Below are 24,872 nucleotides of genomic sequence, written 5' to 3' on the forward strand. Positions count from 1 at the left end.
GCAGAAAGCCCCCTGCAGACATCCAACTTCCACCGCCTATTCGGAGCGCCAATAGCATCTTTCCTCAGGTCGCTCTCGTTGGCTTAACCTGTGGTACTGGGTAACTCGTCGGTGTTTATTTGCAAAATCACCGACTGCACGCTTTCCAGATGCTAGGCAAACACTTGCAGCGGCTATATACGTATGCAAGCCTAATCAGGGCCGTACTTGTACAACGTCTAAGCTTTACAGAAGCAGTCTAGGTGAAAGGTTCGGACTTCGCTGATCTCACGAAGGAAGATGACTTCAACCAGGAGCGCACCGAGGTTCAGAGAGTCGGGGTGAGTGGTCCCAGGGAACAACAGTCACGACCTCTCCAGGGATGGGAGAGTTCGCGGGCACTTCCTCTCCAAGGGAGCGCCTGCCCCGCCCCACCCCGCCCCGCCCCGCGGAGGCCGAGCGGTCGCGGCCAAGGAATCATGATCCCCGCGGGCTGCCGTACTGGCCCTCCCTCCCTCCGCGGCTCCGCGGCCAACATGGCGGCCTCCGGGTCGGCGTCGCCTGTGGTTTCCAACCCGGCGGAGGGCGAGGAGGAGACGATTCTTTACGACTTGTTGGTCAACACCGAGTGGCCCCCGGAGACTGAAGTGCAGGTGAACCAGGCTCTGCCGGCGTTGCCGTCGGCTCCGCGCGGGCTGCACGGGCAGAGGCTCCTCGCAGTGCCACGTAGGGCAGTGCCACCGTCAGGGCGGGGGGGGGGCGGCGGGGGACGGTCGCCCTGGCAACGGCGCGGCGGGGCCGGGTCTCCCACGGAGGGGCCCGGTGGTGGTGGTGGTGGGGAATTGGTGGGGGTCCCGAGATTTGCTCTGCAGCCCACCTTTGGCTTTCTGGGCTCCGGCACCGAGATGCTCTAGAGCCCTGCCTGGACTTTTGACTTTGCTGCTCTCTTGTCAGTGTCGCCGGCCGCGCCTGGACGGGTGGGCACTGGCCGGGCGCGGCGGGTCCGGCTCGTGCGTCTCTGGGCTCGCGGTGGCCTCCCGGGGTGGCGGGCGAGGGCTGGCTCGCCGCTGCGGCGGGAGAGCTGGCCCCGGCCTCGACAGGCATCTGTGCGTCTGGCGGGCCGCCACGACTGCTGGACTGAATGGGGTGATTGAATAAGTAAGCAGTGATGTGTGTGCGTGTGTGTATGTGTGTGTGTGTGTGTGTGTGTGTGTGTGTGTGTGTGGTCCCAGCAACGACTTAAGTTTGTGTATGTCCTGTCCTGTCCTGTCTTGTCCTGTCCTATTCCAGATCGGGGGCTGAATTGGCGCCTGGACTTCTGTGTGTTTGAATAAGAAAGCAGTGACTTAATTGTGTGTGTGTGTGTGTGTGTGTGTGTCCTGTCCTGCCCCAGATCGGTGGCAGAATTGGTGCCTGGACTTCTGTGTGTTTGAATAAATAAGCACTGTGTGTTTGAATAAATAAATAACTTTGTGTGTGTGTGTGTGTGTCTTGTCCCAGCAATGACTTCAATTTGTGTGTATGTGTGTGTGTGTGTGTGTGTGTGTGTCCTGTCCTGTCCTGTCCTGTTCCAGATTGGGGCCTGAATTGGCGCCTTGACTTATGTGTGTTTGAATAAATAAGCACTGACTTAACTTTGTGTGTGTGTGGGTGTGACTTAAGTTCGTGTGTGTGTGACTTAAGTGTGTGTGTGTGTGTCTGTGTGTGTGTGTGTGTCCTGTCCTGTCCCAGATCGGGTGCTAGGAGCTGGCTGCACTGAAGTGACCTGCTTTCTTGGAGCATGCCTCAGTAAAGTGGAGACAAGCCACTAAGCGTTTTTATTCCAGCAGTAAAAGCACTAAACGTTTCTATTCAAGCACTGTACATAAAGCCCCAAAGTAGAGAGCGTAGGAAGGAAGTTGTCTGCTGTAGAGGCAGGGGGTGGGGTGGGATGGGGGTGGTGGGAGGGATTCGAGTACATTGGTAGTGGAAAATGTACACTGGTGGAGGAATGGGTGTTCAGTCATTGTATAACTGAAACTCAATCATGAAAGCGTTGTAACTATCTCACCATGATTCAATATAATAATAATATATTATTCAATTTAATAATAATAAGAAAAAATAAGTGGAATAGAAGATAAAGACCTAGGAGAAGGCCAGTTGACACTGAGTGGGGTTGGGTCAGAGCAGGTGTTACTGGGTTAGGTGAACTGAACTGGACCTTGAAGATTTGAGTTATGCCATAGAATACCTTCCAGGTACACAATGATTAGTAGGGATCTACAATCTACATTCATGCAACATGTTTTTTTGAGTGCCTAACACCTGACAGTTGCTGTTTTAGACTCAGACAGGCAGCATGAGCACAAAGAATTTTCTTAAAGATCATGTAATCCAGCCCAAGAGAATTCCCTTTTGCAGTACTACTCCTTAAGTATTTCTCTTCTGGGGAAGCTTTTCATTCTCCCATAAAGTTTGTGGGTTTTTTTTTTCTTTTTTTTTTCTTTTTGAGTCACACCCAGCAATACACAAGGGTTACTCCTGGCTCTGCACTCAGGGATTACTCCTGGCAGTGCCCAGGGGACCATATGGGTTGCTGGGAATGGAACCCTGGTCAGCAGCATGCAAACTAAACGCCTTACTGTCTGTTCTATCTCTTGCCCCAAGTTTGTGGTTTTTCTTTAATCTCCTTCCTTCAGTTCTTCTGAAGTAGTGTATTTTGTGGGCTGGCAAGATCTCTGAAAGTTACTGTCTTATTTTATTTTATTTTTTAAAGTATTTACTTAGTTGCTGTTTTCTGGGAACGGTGTGAATGTTTTGTGGGTTATGCAGCTGGGAAGCAGTGCTGTTGCCAGGATAAGAATGTTTCTTTATTGGGGTGGGGGAGGGGAAGGGAGGGATCGCTTGGCTGTGCTCATAGCTTAATCCTGGTTCTGTGGTCCCTATCACTCCTGGTGGTACCCGGGGGACCATATGCAAAGCAAGCGCCTTACCTACCCCCTGGTACTAGCTCTCTCACCCAAAAGTAAGTTTCTTCTCTTCTGCACCTTTTGTTTACTTATCACAGCGTTTTAGAACCACATTCAAATTTAAAAAAAAAAAAGCTCGGTCTCAATTTAAAACCTCGTAGCACCTTTCTTGAAGTGGATGCTTGATTAATGTTTGTCAAATGAAAAACTTTCTGTTTTGAACCCATTTAATTTGTCTCAAGACATGAAGTATTCTGTATAACCACTTTTTGTGCAAAGGAAAGGAAACTTGTTTCAAGTCTTTGTGGCTTACTCAGTGCTGAACTGGCCATCTCTGGGTATTTTGCTCTTGACTTCTCTTGTCTTTGGATTGATGCTTTGATTAGGAAACACCTAACACATTTCTGGTCTCAAATTGACTTTTCTCTGCAAGGTTCAGTGATACCTGTCACTCTGCAGTTCGGTAATACTTTCCCTGGAACTGTTCCCACTTTGGTTTTTACTTGTTTAAAAGTACTATCTAAATACTGGTAACTTGTATTCAGTAAGTATTAAACTTACTGGGTATATAATTATTATTAAAGAAATATAACTTTACCTGTATGTGTTACTAGAAAATCCTGAATTTTTTTTTCTATTTGTAGCCTCGAGGCAACCGAAAACATGGTGCGTCCTCTATCATCACAAGAGCAATTAGAGGTAAATGTAGCTTACTTATTTTTTTAACTTATAATCTAGTGAACAGTTCCTCCCTAATTAATTTAGAGGTGCTGTTTTAGGAAGTTGTCAAACAAACACTGTCCTCCCGTTGTTCATCGATTTGCTCGAAGGGCCCAGTAACGTCTCCATTGTGAGACTTCTTGTTACTGTGTTTGGCATATTGAATTTTCTCAGTAGCTTGCAAGGATCTCCGAGAAGGGCAGAGGAATCAAACCCGGCTCAACCAGGCTGGCTGCACGCAAGGAAGTTGAAGAATTTTAAAAGTGTTCTGTAGACTTCTTCTGTCTATAGTTCAATAAAAATAAATAGCACATTTTACCTGAGTTTATTTATAAATGTATATCTTTAAATTTATGAATATAACATATCGCATGTGTATATATATATGCATATATTTTTACACATATATTTTTAATAAAATGTTGATACATATACACATAAGTATATATGTATATAAACATTTTTTTGGTGGTGGGGAATTCTACACCCTTCAATGCCCAGGGCCTGTCCCTGGCTCAGTTCTCAGAGATCTCTCCTGGAAGTTCTTGGGGGATCGTGTCATGTGCTGGGGGATTGAACTGGGTTGGCTGTACATATGCTATAATGATGGCCTTAGTCTAATCATTATAGACCCTTTAAAACTCTCAAAGTCTGTAGACATTGAAGGTGAAAAGACAGTGACAGAATATTTCAAGTGAAGCTTTAGATTCCTCTTGTGTCTTAAACATTTCATTTATGAGAAATTTTATGAAACTCTCAGCACGCTTAACGCTTGTTCTAATGAGATCTCAGAATGGGTTAAGAACAAGCTGAATTGCTGATGCTAAGAGGTTTGTATGTATTAATGTAATTAATCCCTTGCCAGCTTGCCAGGGTAGGTGCTGTTGTTACACATACATGTTTTAAAATGAGTAAACTTGCTCAAGAATGTTTATTTAGAGTCTGGCTTTATATGTTTCTGACTCTAAAGCCTGTCCTTACAGTGAGAATTTCAGCTACACAGAAGGCAAACATTCAGTTTCAAAAAGAGTTGAGTAGGTGAAATTAACTTCCAAAAGGATAGCCTGATATATATCGTCTGATACAAGAAGCACAAACATTTAGTTTTCTTTATCACAAATGCTTTGGTATATTTTTTGTTTCTGTTTTGGTTTTGGGGCCACACCTGGCGATGGTCAGGGGTTACTCCTGGCTCTGCACTCAGGAATTTATTCCTGGCGGTGCTCAGGGGACCACATGGGATGCCTGGGATTGAACCGAGGTTGGCTGTATGCAAGGCAAACTCCTTACCCATTGTACTATCTCTCTGGCCCGTACTTTGATATTCTTTTAAATTTAGAAAGTGTATATAAGAAATCACTTTGTGGTAGAAAACTTAGAAATTATAGATAACCACAAATTTGAATGAATTGTTCCTCATTGTGTCATGCAGAGACAATCTTCTATAAGACCTTTCTCATTGACAAATATGTAATTGCATATACATGCTTATGCTTACATCTACATTTTAAGTGGGATCATCCAGAATAGTTTTTTTGGCCATGTTTGACAGGACTCAATGCTTATGGGCTCAGAGAATCATATGGGTGCTGGGAATTGAACCCTGGTTTGCCTTGTGCAAGGCAAGCAAGCCCCTTAACAGATGTACTATCCCTCTGACCTCAGTGTAGAGCATTTTGGAATACTGTGTTTGGTATTTTTTTTTCTTTTTGGGTCACACCCGGCGATGCACAGGGGTTACTCCTGGCTCTGCACTCAGGAATTACTCAGGAATTACTCAGGGGACCATATGGGATGCTGGGAATCAAACCCAGATCGGCCGCGTGCAAGGCAAATGCCCTACCTGCTGTGCTATTGCTCCAGCGTCGGTATTTTTTTTTTTATGGACTTTCCCAATATAGGAATATTATTTTTTATGATCTATGTTATAAAGTGAGAAATGGTACTTTTAAAAAAAAGTTTTACTTCCTATGGCAAAATATGACTTATGGTACACAGTTCTAAGACCTCTTAGATAAAAGTTAACGTTATAAATCATTTTTGCTTTTATGTGTTAAAGTATTTCTCCATACTTTAATGTTTAGAGTTATAAACTTTCAACTTAACATAAATAGATGATCCTATAAAAGTTTTGGTGTGTAGTAGATGATATTGACTCTTTTAATTTAAAACTTGTGTCCTTCATGTTTTGTTTTATTTTGTAATATTGGCTGTACATTTTAGATATGCTGTCAGTCCAATTTGAAAATAATTCTTTCTGAATAACTGATTCATATTTGGCTTTGTTATTTCTTTTTTATTACAGATCGTTTGTTATTTTTACCCCAGTACATTTGGTATAGGTAAGTTGACAGTTCTTAAGAAAACGGTATGAACATCACAAGCGAAGAATAGTATTATATCTATGATTTATGTTTTCATAATTGGACCTAGATTGTGATATAGGTAATAACATTCGGGTGAACCCAGTTTATAAAGTAGATCCTTCAAAGATTTGGCATATCTTGATGAGAGATCTGTAAGTATAGGGCAATTTTGGTTCCTTTAATCATTATTAAGGATGTATCATGAAAACTTCCATTTTCCCAGATGAGTTTCTCAGCAGTTTCTTGAATGCCCACATGATGGATCTGTAGCTTTCATATCATTCAAAAGCATTTTTTTTTCTTATTGTTGTATTAACTCTTGTGATCAATAATAGTCAGGTGTTCTGCTTCAGAGAATGGTTTTCAGGTCTTAGTATTTGTGTCCTTTTTAATTCTTCAGAGCTTTAAATATGTTTTAGGTGTTCTATTTCCACTCTTAAAAAGTACCAAGAAATGGTTATTTAGACACATAATGCTTTTAGGTATGTGTACAGAAATTGTGTTTTAGAATTTTTTTTTTAACTATAGATCGCTTTTTTCCTTGGAGGAAAAAGGCTGGAGGACATCTAATCCTAAAAACTCCAAGGATAAAATGTAATTCATAAAAAAGACCTTTGATTTTTCTTTAAGGAGAGCGCCAGTGTGTTTTGCTTTTACTCTAGGGAGCATGTGTGCGTGTTTGTGCGCATGTGTCTATCTGCACACTATTTAAATTGCTTAGTTTTATTTAATTTTTTTGAGGGGGGTGGATTTTGATGAGAGAATGAGAGCAGGAGAGCGAGAGAGTACGAGAGAGTTGAGAAAGAACAAGAGTGAGAAGGAGAGACCACAAAGGAGAGAGTGAGACTGGGAGCGAGACTGAGGGAAGAGAATGAGAGGCACACAAGAGAGTGAGCAAGAGAGTAAGTGTGAGAGTGAGCTTGCACAAGGGACAGAGTGAGACTGAGGAAGAGAGAGACACATGAGAGACTGAGCACAAGGGGGAGAGCGACACTAAGGGGGAAGCGGGGAGAGAGAGAGAGAGAGAGGGAGAGAAAGAGTTAGTTGAGTGAGTAGGGTGAGTCAACGGGATAAAACACAGTTGGCAGATTTTCCTTAGCTCAGACTCTTCTTGGACTCTGACAGGAGTGCCCACTCTGCCTCTCAGATGTTCTTGGTTTGCTGAGCAGTCAGCAGGTTGAGATGATTATCCAATTTTTCTGTGCTCGGCTATTTTCAGAAAGGTTTAAATAAAGCTTTTGTCTTTGAGTTTATGGCAATTAAACCTGAAACCTTGGAGCAGTGTAGCACTGTCCTCTCCTTGTTCATTGATTTGCTCGAGCGGGCCCAGTAACGTCTCCATCGTGAGACTTGTTGTTCTGTGTTTGGCATATCGAATATGTCACGGGTAGCTTGCCAGGCTTTGCTGTGCGGGTGAGGCACTCTCAGTAGCTTTCCGGGCTGTCTGAGAGGGGTGGAGGAATCGAACCTGGCTCAGCCGGCCGGCTGCGTGCAAGGCAAACATTCTACCATTGTGCAATCGCTCCAGCCCTTGGAGACTAGAGACTAATCTTTAATTCAAAGTCGTCTCTTCTCCTCTCCCTCTCCCTTTTCTCCTCCTCTTCTCTCTGCTTTTCTGTTTTTATTTTATATAAAATATCACAAAGACAGTTATATGCAATGTAATAAACCTGCATTTCACATGTCAGATTGGAATTAAAACCTGTTGTTTCATCAGTTTTAGATAGCCATTTTTTTTTCCTTAAACAGAAAGTGCCTCCTAAAAGATTCTCTCCCTCACCTGCCTCCTGACCCATGCTCCAGAGGAGAGTGCATTCTTTTTGATGTTCTCATTGCCTGTGTTTGTTTCATCATTTTATTTTAGTATTTCTAAAACTCCCCCTGTATTAAGCATTTTATTATTAAAAAATGAAGATTAGATATTCTACATGTATGTTATTAATATTTTTAGTTTGGGTTTCTAGGTTTTGTTCTTTTCTTTAAAAACTGTAGTTTGGGTAACATAGTTACGGTAGTGTTAATGTTTATGGTTTTCATATGTACAAAATTACTCTACCTTCACCATCACCATATTCCCCTCCCCATTGTGTACTCTAATTATAATTTATTCCTTCTACAATTTCTCCAGCTGTCTCTTCATGTGTAACTCCTCTCATTTATTCGATTGCTGAGTCACGTAGAACGGGCCGTTTTCTTCATGTCTTTTGAAAATGGTGTTATTGTGCGCTTGGAAATTTTCACACCACTTGAGTCTAGTGAAGTTGCCGCCCAGCCTTGCTTCCCGTGCAGACTTAGGGTTTTGAGCTTTTCATTGGGGAGTTCATGCTCCGCTCCTGCAGATCAGTGTTCCAGGCCGCCATGTGATTCCTTGCAGTTTCCCTGCGCCCACTGAGAGGTTTGTCTGCCTCTCCCTCCCGACTGGGAGCTGTGTGCAGGCGCCGGCTCACTGTCTCACTGTCTACCCCCCGCCCTTCCCAGGCCCATGGAGCTTTTCCTAGCCCAGGGGTCAAGCCCAGGTTTGAGTTCTTCTCTCGTTCATTCTCATTTTTCAATCCCTGTTTCGTTTCTGGTAGGTGAAGATTGCTCCTTTTAAATTATTTACCTGTGTGCTAGAATGTGTTTTTGTTATACTGAGGCAGAATACCCATGTGGGCCTAGCCCGGAAGGTTTCAAGTGAAATCGCCTTGTAATTGGCTCCCTAGATTTGTTTTTCTGAGAAAGGAAATGAACGGTCCTGATTTTTGGAGCCAGGGATATAGGCCTATACTGGGTTGATTTCAAATAGTCAGTTAGTGTTTGAAAAGTATTCACGTTTTTCAAGTATTCAAATTTTGAATATTCAAAAAATGCAAGTCTACTGGGAAAAATATGCGCCTATAGATATACATGCTGTTTTAAATTATTTACTTGTATGAGTGTTTACGATTCGATTTTAAGAGAGACATTGTGTTACGATTTCAGCCCTGCCCCTTTTTTGCTTCCTGATGAACTGGTTCGCTTGATTAATAAGCAGATAAACTGGCATTTGGTGCTAGCAAGGTAAGACCATACAAAATTTATGTAGCTTTTTTCTACTTGGATTAGCCTTTAAATGTTATTATGGACATTAGTTTATGGGTCCTTATGGTTTACAGTTATGATTTTTATTGTATGTAAATTCCCTTTGTCACAGTATCGTTTACATACTAGTATTGTCACACTAGTGCTGTTTAAATATGTTAATTCTTGAATCATTTGTAAGCTTTTGTATCTAAATACTCTTCTAATTATAAGGTCCGTGGTGGATATTTAAAGCTTGTTAAAAATTTAGGAATTTTAAAAATAATTTCATTCAGAGATTGCTATAAATATTTATATGGAATTTGTTTTCTCTCTTCCTCTCTAAGCAATGGAAAACTTTTGGCTGCTGTTCAAGATCAGTGTGTGGAGATTAGGTAATTATTACTGTCATTCATAATCAGAATATGCTTTGAGAAAAAATGTATTTGATTAATGGAAACTAAGCTTTTTAAGGCGGTTTAGTTGAAGGGATTTTTCTATGAACAGTTTTTTGAGGCATCATGCATTACTGTAAGTAATTGAAGGAGGAAGGTAAGTCTTAGTCAAAAAATTTTCTCAGAGTTGCATGTTCACTTTCTTCTTTCCCAGATCACTCCTCGGTTTCCTAAGAAAGTTTATTTCCTCAGTAGATGGGACGTATCTTTCAGAATTTAGAAATGCTGAACTAAGTAGTTCTGAATCAGCTAAGCAGATGCTTGGAAAAGTATTAATAAAGTAGGAATTGCTTTGCTCCCTTGGCATAATCTGTAGTGGAAAATAGCCCGAGAAATATCAAAACTACTTATTAAGACCAGCAAGCTCTGTCCGCTGGAAGCATTCAGTGGAGTGCCATTCACATCTAGAAGGCTACCCTAAGCTAGATTTTCCACGTCCTTTATGTTTAAAGAATGGAGTGATAGCACAGCGGGTAGGGCATTTGCCTTGCACGCGGCCAACACAACCGATCCGAGTTCAATTCCTCTGCCCCTCTCGGAGAGCTGGCAAGCTGCCGAGAGTATCTCGCCCACATGGCAAAGCCTGGCAAGCTACCTGTGACGTATTCAATATCCCAAACACAGTAACAAGTCTCACAATGTTACTGGGTCTGCTCAAGCAAATCGATGAACGGGAGGACAGTTGAGAAAAGTGGTAATGATGCAGTTAACTCAGGACAACTAGTTAATTCTTTGTCACAGATAAACACTAGCACACTAAATGTCACAGATAAACACTAGCACACCTATCACATTGGGAGCTACTCCTTTTTCCAGGAAATTCTTACTTTTTGGTTTGGTTTCAAAAATAAGTAGTGAGAGAGCTGGGGAGGTATTTCAGTGATCAGCGGTGGATCCTTATCATGCATAGAGGCTGAGTTCAGGGGTGGATCCTTTGCATACATGGAGCCTAAGTTCAGTCTTTAGCCCAACATGACCCAGTGTGACCTCCCTGTCCCTGTCTCCCCTGAGCACAATTGTCTTCTCCTGGTGGCCGTTTGCATCATCAGCCCAAGCAGCATTGCCTGATTGACTGAATATTGCTGGAAATTTCCCCTTGGTGTCCTGAGCACTATTTGGGCTGTAATCTATACCCACCCTTTCCTAAAATAACTAATAGAGAAGCTGAAATTTCAGGATGTCAGTATCAGTCAAAAAAGGATTTTTTATACTTTCGGGATGTCAGTATCCATCAGAAAGGATTTTTTTAGTACTTTGTTACACTGCACAGAACCAGTATAATTGATAACTGGTAGTTGTCACACTGGTTTTAACTTTCTGCTTGTGAATTTTTGTTTTTCATTTATTCGAACAGAGCAGGACCTCTCAACTTTTGGGGAGTAGACAAAGGCTTTGACCTCAGTGGGATGCTGTTTTCAGGTGGGGAGGCTTCCTGAGTCCACTTTCAATCATCAGGATAGAAATGATCGACAAGATTGGCAGTCTCTCAGAAACCACATCACTTGACATGACTGTAACAGGCACTTCCTGTTTTAGGTGGGTGGGGGTGGGGTTAGGCCACACCTAGCTGATTAGAAAATAATTTGTGACCTCTTATTTGAATTTGTAACTTGGTGTTTGTGTAGAATATGTGTGGCTAAATATGTTCTCCCCTCCTTAAATATCACTATCATTATCACCCTGTTGTTCATTGAGTTGCTCGAGTGGGCACCAGTAATGTCTTCATTCATCCCTGTCACATGCTAGTGTAGCCTGATGGCACATTGGGGGCTCTTTCAGGATCAGGGGAATGAAAACCATCATTGTTACTGTTTTTGGCATATTGAGTACGCCACGGATAGCTTGCCAGGCTCTGCTGTGTGGGCGAGATACTCGGTAGCTTGCTGGGCTCTCCGAGAGGGATGGAGGCTTTTGGGGCCGCCTCTAATCACCTTTCCAGGTGTTCCCAGTCAGGCATATATGCGGGCAGGAGACTCTCGGTAATCTGCCGGGTTCTCTGAGAGTGAGAACTAGACAATAAGAGGTCCGGGAGCTTGGTTTTATAGTCTCTGGATCTTGGCCATTAATGGGGTTACACGGCAGTTGGTGGGTGTAACAGTCTAGCTACTTGAAGATGGGGGATCTGGGTGGAGGAGGCCCAGTCCTGAACTGAGCAGGCTTGGAGATCTCAGTCCCGGGTCCCGCACATCTGGGTTCCTCTGGTGGTTCCTTCATGCGTGAGGCTTGGCCTAGTGTGTGGAGAGTGGTCTCAGCATGCTGTGTCTGGGTCCTGGAGGTCTTCAGCTGCCGGAGCTCTGCTCAGGTCGGAGAGGGAAACTCAACCCTCTTAAATAAGGAAGTAATAATTTCTTAATTTTGGTGTATTGTAAATATGAGGATTAGTTAGAAACCACCAGAGAACACACAAGAAAACCCATTACAGTAAGGATGTCTTATGACAAAGGCATCTCCCCAAGTTTGTTTGATTACCTTTTTCCAGACCTCCCAAGAGGTCTTTAGGGGGTCCCAGTGCCAGCCCCAGTGATACTCAGCCGAGTTGAGTGACTGTTCAGTGCCAGGGCCTGAGAATACAATGCTTCTCCTGGTTTGCAGGGTCATTGCCTTGTGGTGTGAGGATCTCTAGGTCTCTAGCTGGCTTTCTTCACGGCTATGTGTGATGGAGTTGAGGGCCATATGGTGCCGGGATCAATGGGCTGTTTGCAGAGCACGTGCATTGACCCCTGTACTATCTTCCTGGGGCCTTTGAAATAGTCTTGAATGAATTAAATTCTGTGAAGTTTTAGCAAAACCAAATTCTCTCTCTCTCTCTTTCTCTCTCTCTCTCTCTCTCTCTCTCCCCCCCCTTCCACTCCCTTCAGAAAAGAACAACTGTTATTTATGATTATATTTATAATGAAATGAATGAACATTTATTTAGATCTGGTTCATCCTTCCTTATACATAATGATTGACTTAATTCTTCCATTAAGCTGTGAAGGTTTTATTACCTTTGTGTTGAAAATAAAATTAAATCCACAGTGAACATTTATCCAGAGTCCAGATAAAGCTGACACCGGTTCCTTCGCTTCGGAGACTGTGTTCTTTCTGCTGAACAGTCCAATATTTGAGGAAATTGAGTGTCTATTTATGATTGACTTGTCATAATAAAATATAATGTTTGAAAACATAGCTAAAAATATTAGTCTTTAAAATTTGTTGGAAATGTAATGCTTAGATGGGTCAGGGAGATAGTCCAGGGGTTAAGGCACTTGCCTTGCATGTGGTCGACCCAGCTCCACATATGGTCCCCCAGCACTACCAGGAGGAACCCTTGAGCACTGGAATAGGAGTAAACTCTGAGTACTGACGGGTGTGGCTCCACTCCCAGGTTCCCTGAAAAACTAATGTTAGACATTTTCTAACTATTAGACAGTGTAGTTAAATAGGAAGAGTGCAGTACAAATTTCCTATATTTCTACTTTTCAGAGTTGTCTACTATCAACATTTTGTTGTAGTAGAATGATACTATACATTCTATTTGATAATTTTCTTAATAAGTTTATAATACTGTTTTCAAAACATGAACACCTTTTCAAGTCATTTTTTGGAAATGGCATAATGTTGCATTGCGTGCATTTGGTAAACTCACATATTCCTTATACTGAGTCCACATATCTTTTTCATAAATCAGGGTGCATTAATTTATGTATTATTTGTATATACTTATAATTATCTTCCTGGAATAGCTGTATAATTTGAATTGTTGGATCATTAATAATGAGATAAAATTGTGTGAGGGTATTGTCACAATAAAAGTTTCTCTTAGAAATCCAGGAACATTTATTTTTTGCTCTTTGTTAAATCACTATGACATAGATCCTTATAGACACCTTATGCAATTCATAAAAAGCAATAAAAAATAAATTATCTTGCATCTGCCGGTGTAGCAGGCTTGAGTGGTGGTGGGACATCAAAATAATGGTATTGGGAAGCGGTAATGGTGGTGGGATTGGTGTTGAAATATTGAATGTAATCAATTACTGTGAAAAACTTTCACTATCACTATCACCCCATTTTTCATGGATTTGCTTGAGTGGGTGCCAGTAACATCTCCATCCCTGTCATGTGCTAGTGTAGCCCGATGGCATATTGGGGGCTCTTTCAAGATCAGGGGAATGAGAGCCATCATTATTACTGTTTTTGGCATATCGAGTATGCCATGGGTAGCTTGCCAGGCTCTGCCGTGTGGGCAGAATACTCTCGGCAGCTTGCTGGGCTCTCCAAGAGGGATGGAGCCTTTTGGGGCAGCCTCTAATCACGTTTACAGGTGTTCCCAGTCAGGCATATATGCGGGCAGGAGACTCTCGGTAGCTTGCCAGGTTCTTTGAGAGTGAGAACTAGACAATAAGAGGTCCGGGAGCTTGGTTTTGTAGTCTCTGGATCTTGGCCATTGGTGGGGTTACACAGCAGTTGGTGGGTGTAACAGTCTAGCTTCTGGAAGATGGGGGATCTGGGTGGAGGAGGCCCAGTCCCGATCTGAGCAGGCTTGGAGATCTCAGCCCCAGGTCCCGCATACCTGGGTTCCTCTGGTGGTTCCTTCATGCGTGAGGCTCGTCCTAGCATGTGGAGAGTGGTCTTAGCATGGCTGTGGTTGGATCCTGGAGGTCTTCAGTTGCTGTGGCTCTGCTCAGGGTCGAGAGGGAAACTCAATACGCCCCTTTCCAAGGGGCCCCGGTGAGGACAGCCAGACACGAGGGACAGGAGACTCTGTGTTGTTCTCTTCTGGGAGCTTGGTTTTATAGTCTCTGGTTCTTGGCCGTTGATGGGGTTACACAGCCCAAGTGTAGTGTAGTGTAAAACTTTATGAAAATAAAATTTTAAAAAAAGAAGCAACAGAGAAAAAAATTAGTTTCTCTTAGAGGCACAAAGTGATCACAGTAAGAAGGAATTTTTGTTGTTGTTTTTATGTAGAGAAGTTGTTTAGTCATCAGTTTCTTTGGTATTTGGTGGTGTTTCATTGTATAGCTTACAATAACGTTATGGTAAAACTGTTTTGCTTTTTCACGTGTTTTACAGGTCTGCAAAAGATGATTTTACATCTATTATTGGGAAATGCCAAGGTAAGGGTTTCTGCATTGTCAGATAAAATTGAGGATTTCAAATCTATAGTATTTCCAAAAATCAGAACCGATGTTAAGGCATGTTTATTAACAAGGATTATTTTGATGATTTATTAAAATAATTTAAAAACTGTAGTTTATTTATTATGCTACCTTAGGTATTTTGCTCTAATATGTATGTGGAGAGACTTGCAGTTGGATTTGTGTTTTTAAAACAGCTTGGGAGGGGCTGGAGCGATAGCACAGCGGGTAGGGTGTTTGCCTTGCATGCAGCCGACCCGGGTTCGATTCCCAGCATCCCATATGGTCCCCTGACCACTGCCAGAAGTAATTCCTGAGTGCAGAGCCAGGAGTAACCCCTGTGCATCGCTGGGTGTGACCCAAAAAGCAATAAATAAATAAATAAATAAAACAGCCTGGGAATTGGAATTCGCTGTACCGTATGGTACCTACAGGATTCTGGGAGCTCCTTTCAAGTATCAAGTTGGGAATAGTCTCTGAGCACGTTTCAGGTGTGGCCACAAAACAAAACTTAAGCCTAAGCCAGTTTCTACATAAAATGTTAGTCTTTTATTTTGAACCCAATAAAAGAAGAAACATTGACGTGTAAGTCAAGAGTCAGGCCAGGGTATGGCAGTGATTGTGGATTGTGGAAGCAAGCGGCTGCCAGGGGCTCTGTTTGGGCGGACACCAGCCTAACCTGCCCCTTCTGATTTACCCCAGTCTGTTCAGCCACGCGCGGGCCCAAGATTAACTGGTCTTGATGTCTTTCGAGATTTATTTATGAGTCTCTGAAATAAAGGCAATAAATGAGCTTGTGGAGCTGAGCGGAGTTGATTTGTGGGCGTGGCTCCCACATACCTAACTTTTGGCCTTTTAATTTCTTGGCCCCAAGTTGTTGGGTTCTGGCCAGAGGCACCGTGGCAATTTGGGGTATCAGGAAGCCTGAAAGCACCATCAGACTGCTGATGCACTGACCCCACAGATACGGGTTGACCTTCAGCATTTTTGAGTGTGTTTAATATTTATGAACTATATAACTGGTTATTGGGGTTATAATCGTGACCAAAAATGTCTGGTGTCTTTCCTCCTGAGGCAGATTTACAGATTTGATGAAGGCAGAATGCAGAGTACAGTAAAGGTTTTCCTCCCCTCCACTCCCCTCCCTTCCTCTCCCCTCCCTCCCATAGCCCTCCTCCTCCTCCTCCCTCCCCAGCAGGCAGAGCCACACTCTGAGGGTGACCAGGTTGAGGGGGGAACAGCTTCCTTGGGTAGGCCGCAGGGACATGCTTTTAAAGGGATGTGCCCAGCAGTCATAATCGGGGAGTCCCAGGTATTCCCAAGAGAAAGTCTGTGTGGTCTCTGCCACTTTGTGCAAAAATCGTTTGTGAAGAATGGAAATAGGACCATCATTAAGCACCTCTGAACAATGGGAACAGAACCATCACTAATTGTTTCTAAATAATGGGAACAGGACCTTCATTATCGCTTTTTAATTCAAAGCGCAAAAATCTTTAAGTAGACAAAGATTTGTGTCCTATAGCTACTTCTGGCAGAAAAGGGGTTTAGTGATGTCACTAATGTTATGTAAGCTGTTTGAGGTAAAGAGGTGTTGGTTCCTCAGTTGAATTTATGAGACTAAGATGGTATTTTGGAAAGAAAAGAAGTAGAGGATAAAAGGGAGTTTGAGGTGAAGGGGTGCAATAGTACAGTGGTAAGGCGCTTGCTTCCCTTGAATGTGGCTGACCTGGATTGATACCTGGCATCCCGTATTGTCCCCTGAGCTCTGCCAGGAGTCATCCCTGAGCACAGAGCTAGGTGTAGGCCCTGAGCACAGTCGGGTATGACCCAGAAAAACAAACACAAACCAAAAAGGAGATTTGGGGAAAATGAAAATATCCTGGACAGTGAAATTCTGCAAGGTTCTGAACTTAGAAGTTAGGCAGTCAAGAAGAAATCACCAGGAGTCTCAAGGAGCACTGAGAAAATAGTAGAAAAGAGAATAGATGGAAGGGCTCTGAGGACCAATGAGTAGGAATATGGTTGCAGGGTTTTAGGGATTAGGTGGGTGTAGGTCAGTTAGGTGAGTTTATTGATGACCCACATCCAAGAAAGGGGGAGAGGTAATAGTCGAGTCAGGGTTAATGATGACCCATCGGAGATTAATGAGGAAGAGGGTCTAGGTGATAATGAAGAACATGCCCTGAATAAGGCTTGGGTCTACCAGGGTGGAGTTTTGTTTGTCACGTGTTACGGGATGCCACTTGAGAAGTTTGAGATCTTCCTCTGGTTTGCATTCCCAGTTATCATTGAATGGTGTTTCTGGAGGGAGGAACTTTGCATGATATATGGGAAAGAGGGTTCTCGGATGGATAGTCTGACAATGTAACATCTGTCACAGCTGTTAAAAGTATCTGTAAGGGGCCAGTCCATTTGAGCTGTAGAGGCTGAGTGTGGGGAGGGGGTTTTGAGTAACACCCAGTCACTTGGCTCTGTTTGGGGATTATGTTGGAGAGAGAAAGATGAGCCTGGTCGGGCTAGATAGCAGTGATTATATTTACATTTAAGTTTAGTGTATTGATCTAAAGATACTGCTTAAAGAGCTAAAGCATTAACTTTCAGAACCAGGAGGAAACAAGTTCTAAAATGTCAACTTTTTTTGGAGATTTTTTTTTTTTTTTTGCAATAAGTTAATACCCTTCTTCCAAACAGCACACTTCCAAATGTAGTGTGAGGATGGCATAGTTTGAACTATTTTTATCCCTAAACCATTCTGCTCAGGATTTGAGAGAGTTGATCCCTTTAGATCAGGCCTGCTAGAAAAAAATTGTTCTATATTTCCCAATTCAGGAATGGCTCAGGGTGTCCGTTGGGTCACTTGCAGGTAGGAGGGCTGCAAAGTTAAGAGCCTGAATAGGTTTTTAAGAATTACTTACTTGAGCCTAACAATAGGGTCTAACAGTTTTTGAGTAATCTTGCCTGTTAATCACTGATGTCCCTTGGCTTTCTGTCCTCCCTGTGCCTGAAGAGGCATTCGAACTTTAAGGCTCTGTCCTCAAATCAGTGTAGCTGTCTCTTCTGCCAGTAGAGCTGTGGTAATTACAACCCACCACCCAACTGTTGGGGAAGGTAATTCATGGACAGGGATCAAGGTTTTTTAATCCTACTGTTTTGCCTTGTGTGATTTCTTTTTCTTTTCTTCTTTGTTTTTGTTGGTAAACAGGTAAAATGCGTGTTCAACATGGGGATCAGCATAGATTTCATAATTTGAATTTAGCAAATTTTGAGGGTATTTTTTGGGTAGGGTGGGGTGGGATGGGGCTTGGGGGCCATTCCTGGCAATGCTTAGGGATTGCTCCTGGCTCTGTGCCCAGCAGATCATAATGCAGTGGTGTGGATCGAACTGGGCTTGGCTGCATACAAGACAAGCGCCTTACACCCTGTACTCTCTTGGCCCTGGACAAAATTTGATCTTTTTAAAAATATAGGCACCGTGATTTGCAAAATTATTTATAGTGGAGTTTCAGGAATACACTGTTCCAACACCAGCCCCACCGCCAGTGTCCTTCCGCCAATGTCCCCTTCCACACCCCCAGCCTACGGCCTGAACAGGCACATTTTAAGATTTGGTTATTGAAGTTTAGAGTCTCCTGCTTGCAGTATTGTAGTCTCAGTGGTTATATATATCTCTGCTCCATCCATGTGCCTGAACCCTCTGACCCTTGTTCCTGTTACTTTTTGTTTGTCTCTTCTTCATCCTTTAATTTCTTTCCTTTTATTGATGTAATCTAGGGTCAAAGCTAATCTAGGTATCCTCCCTCCCCCTCTTGAAACCTTGCATTCCCTTGTTATGAAACTTCCTTTTTTAATGGGGGGTGGGGTCATACCTGGCTGTACTCAGGGCTTCCTCCTAGCTCTGTGCTCAGAGAGAGTTCCCAGTGGAACTTGGGGGACCATATGCAGTGCCTGGATAGAACCTTGGTTGGCCACATGTAAGGTAACTACCCTACCTGCTGTACTTTCTCTCTGCCCACCCTACCCCCGACCTCCACATTTTTATATGAAGGACTAACAGTCTTCTTATCTCAGACTTAATGGGGTATTCTTTTTTCCAGAGGAAAATTTATAGTTCTTTTAACTGAATTTGGGACGGATCCCCCCCTCCCACCCTAGGAAATTTATTCCAGAGTTGAACTAAGATTTTTTTTTTTTTTTGTTAATTCTCCCCGATGCTCCAGACGCTCCAAGGGAAGTAAATACCAGAGTAACAGTCATTAAGGGGTTGGCCTCTTTAATTTCCAAGGGGTGGATAGTGAATCAGACAGTGATGCCAAAAAGATGTAGTAAGTCTCTCCTTAGTGAACACACTGGCATTTTGCTGTCTGTGGAGAGGAGTGAGTAAGGGGAAGTGTCAGGAGCCGGGACTGAGGCTGGCCATCAGCTCCCATCACTGCCCGGTCAGTGTTGGAGTGGCGCTCACCAGCTGGAGTCGTGACGGGGCCCCCGCTGCCCTGCTGTGTAGTGACGGTGGACCCAGGTGCGTCCAGACTGGGCGTTTCCTCATCTCAGACTCTCTGGGAGATGCTTTCTTTTATGGCTGTCAGTTAACCGCCCCACCCCTTTGAGGAGCCCGGGGCACCCCCCTTTCCTGTGCCTCTCCTGACCATGTCTGTCATTTGCTTCTGAGACCTCTTCACTCCGTCTCTGGGCCAGCCCTGATTCCACTGGGAGAGCCTGCAGCAGCTTACCTGAAGTGAGGACTGCGTGAGGACCCTTGACAGTTGGACTGTCCCTGTTCTGTTCTTTTCCTTGTCCTAGTCTGTCTGTCCTGGCTCTCAAAGACATTCAAGGCCTCCCCTCCCAAGGATGACAGGAATGGTTGGGGTCATATATTCATATAAAGTAAAGTAAAGGCCCTCCCGTTGATCGTCGATTTGCTCGAGCGGGCCCAGTAACGTCTCCATTGGAGACTTTGTTGTTACTGTGTCTGGCATATTGAATACTCTCGGTAGCTTGCCGGGCTCTCCGAGAGGGGCGGAGGAACCGAACTCGGGTCGGCCATGTTGGCTGTGTGCAAGGTAGATGCCCTACCCGCTGTGCTATCGCTCCAGCCCATTTAAGTACAGTATCTAAAATATTACTACAGGGCTGGAGCGATGTATTCATATAATCTTGGAAAAGTTATATGGACATAGTATACGTGAAGCTCTTAGTATCTGTCTGGTCCATAATTGTTACTTGAAGACATTAAGCAGCTACGACTTCTGCTGTTATTTTGCCCATAGTCTCAGTTCATCACCCGTCTGATGAACACAGTTCAAACTCAGGACGCAGGATCTTTCACTGCCACTCTGCCCTGTCAGGTCCCTTCACCCTTGATTCTTTGTGTCTGGTGCCAGGCAACTTATAGTTTACAACTCCAGTGAGGGTAGGGCAATGGGGCACTGGAGCAGATAAAACCTGACCTAGCAAAGCGGCCCTAAAGCGAAGTCTCGCAAAAAGGAGTAACTGGGAAAAGTTAGCAAAACAGAGTGTCTGCACCAGGTGTCAGGCCTTGAGCCTCCCTCGACCTCCTAGTCAAATACACCAAAAATGCAGAAGCATGTCACGTACGCCATTAGCAAGTCATTCTAACTTCAACATCTAGCCTTGAAAAGGATTGGACCGGGGCTGGAGCGATAGCACAGTGGGTAAGGCGTTTGCCTTGCATGAGACTGGTCCAGGTTCGATTCCCAGCATCCCATATGGTCCCCTGAGCACTGCCAGGAGTAATTCCTGAGTGCAGAGCCAGGAGTAACCCCTGTGCATTATTGGGTGTGACCCAAAGAGAAAAAAAAAAAAAAGAGACTGGACCAGGACAAAGCAGAGAGGAAAAGGTGATAGGCCAATAGTGCTAAACTTTATGTGATTGGCCCTCCTATAAGCGAAGACCCTTATAAAAATGTGTGTACTCGGCAATAAAGTATGCCTTTAGCAAGTGCTTTATTATTAACAAGGGGCTTCTTTGTGCTCATCTTTCTTTGCCCCATGACTAAGCACCTGCCCGGATCTGGCGCTTAGCGTGTCTGGGCATGTTGGGCATAACTGTTCCCCAGCAAACTCCGTGATATTTTCAAGCCTTAGTGTACGAAGTTCCTTTTGCCTAGAAACTTTGACCTTCCTCGTTCTGCATGTTTTAGTTGCAGTATCAACTCTGGAGAAACCTCTCTACCCTTTTCTCCATCAGTTGTTCATCTTTTTTTTTCATGTTTCCCTTCTACTTGTTTGTACCTGTAACACTTAGCCTAATCGACTTTCAGTTGTTGATTTGCTCCTCTGATTCCCAGTCAGGTTGTGAATCAATTGATGCCGGTCCCTACCACCAGTGGCTCACATTTAGATGTCACATCAGAGGAATGTACCAGCAGAAGTTGTTATTGTTGTCAAAATTTCATACTAAGTTCACCGCCATCCTTCAGAGCAGAGCACTGTTAATGAAGCGTCCAGATGGCGAGAAACACACTGTGGCAGCAGAGTCAATGTGCTGTTTGAAGGCAGGGATCCTGTATTAACTTTTCTTTATTTTTTAAATTCTAAATGTCTTGAAGGGCTCGTTGGTAGTCATGTAACTTTGAAGTTGCTGATGGTTTTGGGAGTTACCAAAATGATTATTATGAATGAAGGTATGAGTAAAGCATAGCTTCTTGTGTAACTTTTTAAGAAAGATTATTTTCTTGTATTTTAGAAAGATTTTTTAGAAAATTTTTATAGATTTTTTTAAAAGATTTTTTTCCTTATGTATTAATTGTAGAAATTCATGACTATATATGAAGCATAATATTTTTTAAAATTACACCTATCTGAATTTATGGTAGTGGTTATGCTGGGCAAGATTTTTATTTCCAATGAACACAAATGGGTATATGTACCATGAATGGACAGTGATTGTCGAAAAGGTTACGCTGCTTGCTAGAGTATTTGACTTTCTAAAGCTTGGAACTCGAGCATTTTCCACATCTACTTTTTTTTTTCCATCACTCTTCCTTTTTAAATTTAATTAATTAATTAATTTATTAAAATTTTTATTAGTGAGACACCATGAAATGCAGTTGTAGACTTACAAATTTTGTGCTTGGGTTTCAATTACACAATGATCAAATACCCATCCCTCCACCAGTGCCCATTTCGCGCCACCACAGATCCCAGTATCCCTCCCATCCCCCATCCCCCCATCCCACCCTACCTCTGTGGCAGGGCATTCCCCTTTGTTCTCTCTCTCCTTTTGCGTGTTCCACATTTACTTTTTATGGTTCTTTTTATCAGTCCTTCTTAAAGTAGACTCTGCTTAACTAATGTGGATCCAGAGAGATAGTACAGCAGGTAAGACACTTGCCTTGTATGTGGCTGACCCAGGTTCAATCCCCAGCACCCCATATGGTTCCCTGGGCCCTGAGGGAGTAGTCTCTAAGTACTGAGAGAGGAATTAGCCCGGAGCACAACTGGATGTGACCCAAAACCTATAAAACAAAACAAAAAACGAATATGTCTCAGGATCAAGAAGTTCCACAAAGAATAACTTGGGGCTATTAAGTTGCCTTTTCTCGGTGCTGCCCCTTGGTTGGGTGAGGGCCTGGAGAATTTGTGTTGGGTGCCTGAGGAGTAAGTGCAGAATGTTAGCGTGGTTCAGACTTGCCAGGTCCTCTTGAACATGCGACATCATGCAGCACTAAGTAAACTGAGAAATCTGCAAGTTCAGGTGACAGTAAGAAGGTTAACCCTTCTGTGTATCATACAAATTATAATATTTGCTAGCACTTTTAACATGGAGGCTTAATGTAGCAGCCCGGATGAGATAATAATGCTTTGAGGACTAATGTCTTATTTTTTTGGCTTCTGAATGTGTGAATTTATGGCCTTAATGCTGCATTAATGGTCTCTTTCCATTTTATATAAAGTGAGGTAATGATCATTTGATTATTATCTGACTCATTTTTATGGGAATAACTCTTTTATGCCAAATGATATTTCATTTTCATGCCTGGAGAAAAGGAGCCAGATTGTTGTTAATGCATTTTTAAAACTACATCTTGCAGAATCGGCAGACTAAAGTAAGAGCTATTTGGTTTTGCTTTCAGATTTTTCAATTATTTTATTTTATGGGTTTCTGGCCACATCCAGTGGTGTTCTGGGTTAACTCCTGGCTCTGTGCTCTGGGATCCCTCCTGACGGTGCTCAGGGGACACTGCAGGTGGTGTCAGGGATTCAACCTGCGTCTGCTGAGTACGTGACAAATGCTGTACCTGCTGTAGTAGCTCTCTTGCTTGATTATTATTTTTTTAAAAGATAAAATATATGCCACTTGAGACTGTTTTAAATGACTTGCTACTTGTTTTAGCTCTGCTAGGTCATAAATAGTAATTCAGTGTTATCCTCATGTATTAAATAGTGACTTAAAATAGATTTTTTAGGATCTTGCTATGTCAGTGAGGAAATTTTTCTCGTATTTCTTACTTTGAGGTACCATAACCACTGGAGCTTTCTAAGGTTTTTTTTTTTAATTGTTTTTTTTTTCCCCCTCTTTCAGTTTTTGGGCGATGCTCAGGGGTTACTTATGACTCTGAGCACAGGAATAACTCCTGGCAGTATTTGTGCGGACCATATGGAATACCAGGGATCAAACCTAGGTCAGCGACATGCAAGGCAAATGCCTACCACCTGTACTATCTCTCTGGCCTCTCCAGTTATTTTCAGCATTTAAACATTGAGCTTTTCTTCGTATCCTTCCAGATCTACTAATTCGTTCTTCTAAGTGGTTTTTAATTTAAAGGCCAAAGAGTGGGACTGGAGGGATGGTACGTGGGTTAAGGTGCCTGCGTTGCATGAGGCTGACCTTGGTCCTCTGAGTGTAAGTGGGTGTCGCCCTGCAGGCTGAGAATCACTGGGAGGGACCCCAGGTCTCCTGAGAATGGAGTGGGAGTCTCTCCCTCACCCCAACTCCCCCAAACAATTGAAAGTCAAGAAACACTTGTTAGAGATGGCGCCTGTTTTGTAAGTGAAGAAATTGAACTTGGGTGATCTACTTAAGGTCACAGCAACTTTTTTCTGTGAGCTCGAGCGGGCCCAGTAACGTCTCCATGGCTGGAGCGATAGCACAGCGGGTAGGGTGTTCGCCTTTCAAGCGGCCAACATGGCTGACCCAAGTTCGATTCCTCCGCCCCTCTCGGAGAGCCCGGCAAGCTACCGAGAGTATTCGATATGCCAGACACAGTAACAACAAAGTCTCCAATGGAGACGTTACTGGGTCCGCTCGAGCAAATCGACGATCAACGGGAGGGCCTTTACCTTTACCTTTCTGTGAGCATTGATAACTAAATCCTTGCTCCTTATTATCTTTCTCCCTTCCCACTTATAAGTAAGTTTCGTCTTGAAGAACACTCCTCCAGTCCCCCAAGAGTATGGCTGGTGCAGGTTAGCCATGGCATGGACGTGGTTCCTGACCTCTGGGGATTTAGAATTCAATGACAAAGACTGACAGGGAAATGTGACACATGTGGGTGTGTGATTATTTGGGAAACGACTGACGCAGGGGGCAGAGTCCTTGGGACACGGGCTGGGAATGGGGCTGCTCATTCAGGCAGGGTGGTTGGGGAATGCCTCGGGAAGCGATACTGAGTTGAGGCCTGGGAGAGGCAAAGGAGCGCGGGAGGAGTCCTGGGAAGGAGCATGCCGGGAGAAAACGGCCTTTGATGGGCACCCGGAGGTAGGAAGGAGCTTGGCGCCTGGCGAGGTTGGAGAAGCTTCAGCTGCTGCCAGACCCGAGCAGTTAAGAAAGTTTCATCATGACCGTGGCAGTTGTCAAATTGCTAGTTAAGGTTCCCATCAGCCCTTCTAAATACTTGCAGGAAATTCCACTGACACCTGTGCTTTGTAAAAAATCTGCACTGTTCATTCCTCTTTATAACCACATAGGCAGCCTGAGGAATCTGCTGGCAAAGTCTTTATTTTCACATTGTTATGTGAAGTCTTATCTTGTAATGAAAACATATCTTTATCTGGGTCAAAACACATGCTGAGTTTTCTGGAGCGACTGCTGCTTGTAAGTAGGGGTAATAGTGAAAACAAATCCCCTTCAGATGGGACTTGTTTCAGAGAGATATGAATGCAGAGCATAAATCTGTTTATCCTATCAAAATGAATGGCTAGAAAGATCTGTTATTGCAGGTAAAACAGTAATAAATAAAAAAAAAGTCGCCTGTTTTAGCATATGAATATTTTTCAGGGCCT

The 24,872-nt window shown here is 43.3% G+C and overlaps 1 protein-coding gene across 1 annotated transcript in view; it reads left to right on the top strand.

Moving 5' to 3' along the window:
• The first annotated feature begins 494 nt into the window (after window positions 1-494).
• The window catches only part of NBAS (NBAS subunit of NRZ tethering complex), a 389,024-nt gene continuing 364,646 nt past the window's right edge, over window positions 495-24,872 (top strand). The window contains exons 1-6 of the mRNA XM_056124489.1: window positions 495-632; window positions 3,575-3,629; window positions 5,956-5,992; window positions 8,978-9,055; window positions 9,403-9,450; window positions 14,566-14,609. Coding sequence (XP_055980464.1) covers window positions 516-632; window positions 3,575-3,629; window positions 5,956-5,992; window positions 8,978-9,055; window positions 9,403-9,450; window positions 14,566-14,609 — 379 coding nt within the window. The 5' untranslated portion in view covers window positions 495-515. The remainder of the gene's footprint in view (window positions 633-3,574; window positions 3,630-5,955; window positions 5,993-8,977; window positions 9,056-9,402; window positions 9,451-14,565; window positions 14,610-24,872) is intronic.

The sequence above is a fragment of the Sorex fumeus genome, unplaced genomic scaffold (assembly GCF_029834395.1).
Source record: "Sorex fumeus unplaced genomic scaffold, SorFum_2.1 ptg000006l, whole genome shotgun sequence".
NCBI classification, from domain to species: domain Eukaryota; kingdom Metazoa; phylum Chordata; class Mammalia; order Eulipotyphla; family Soricidae; genus Sorex; species Sorex fumeus.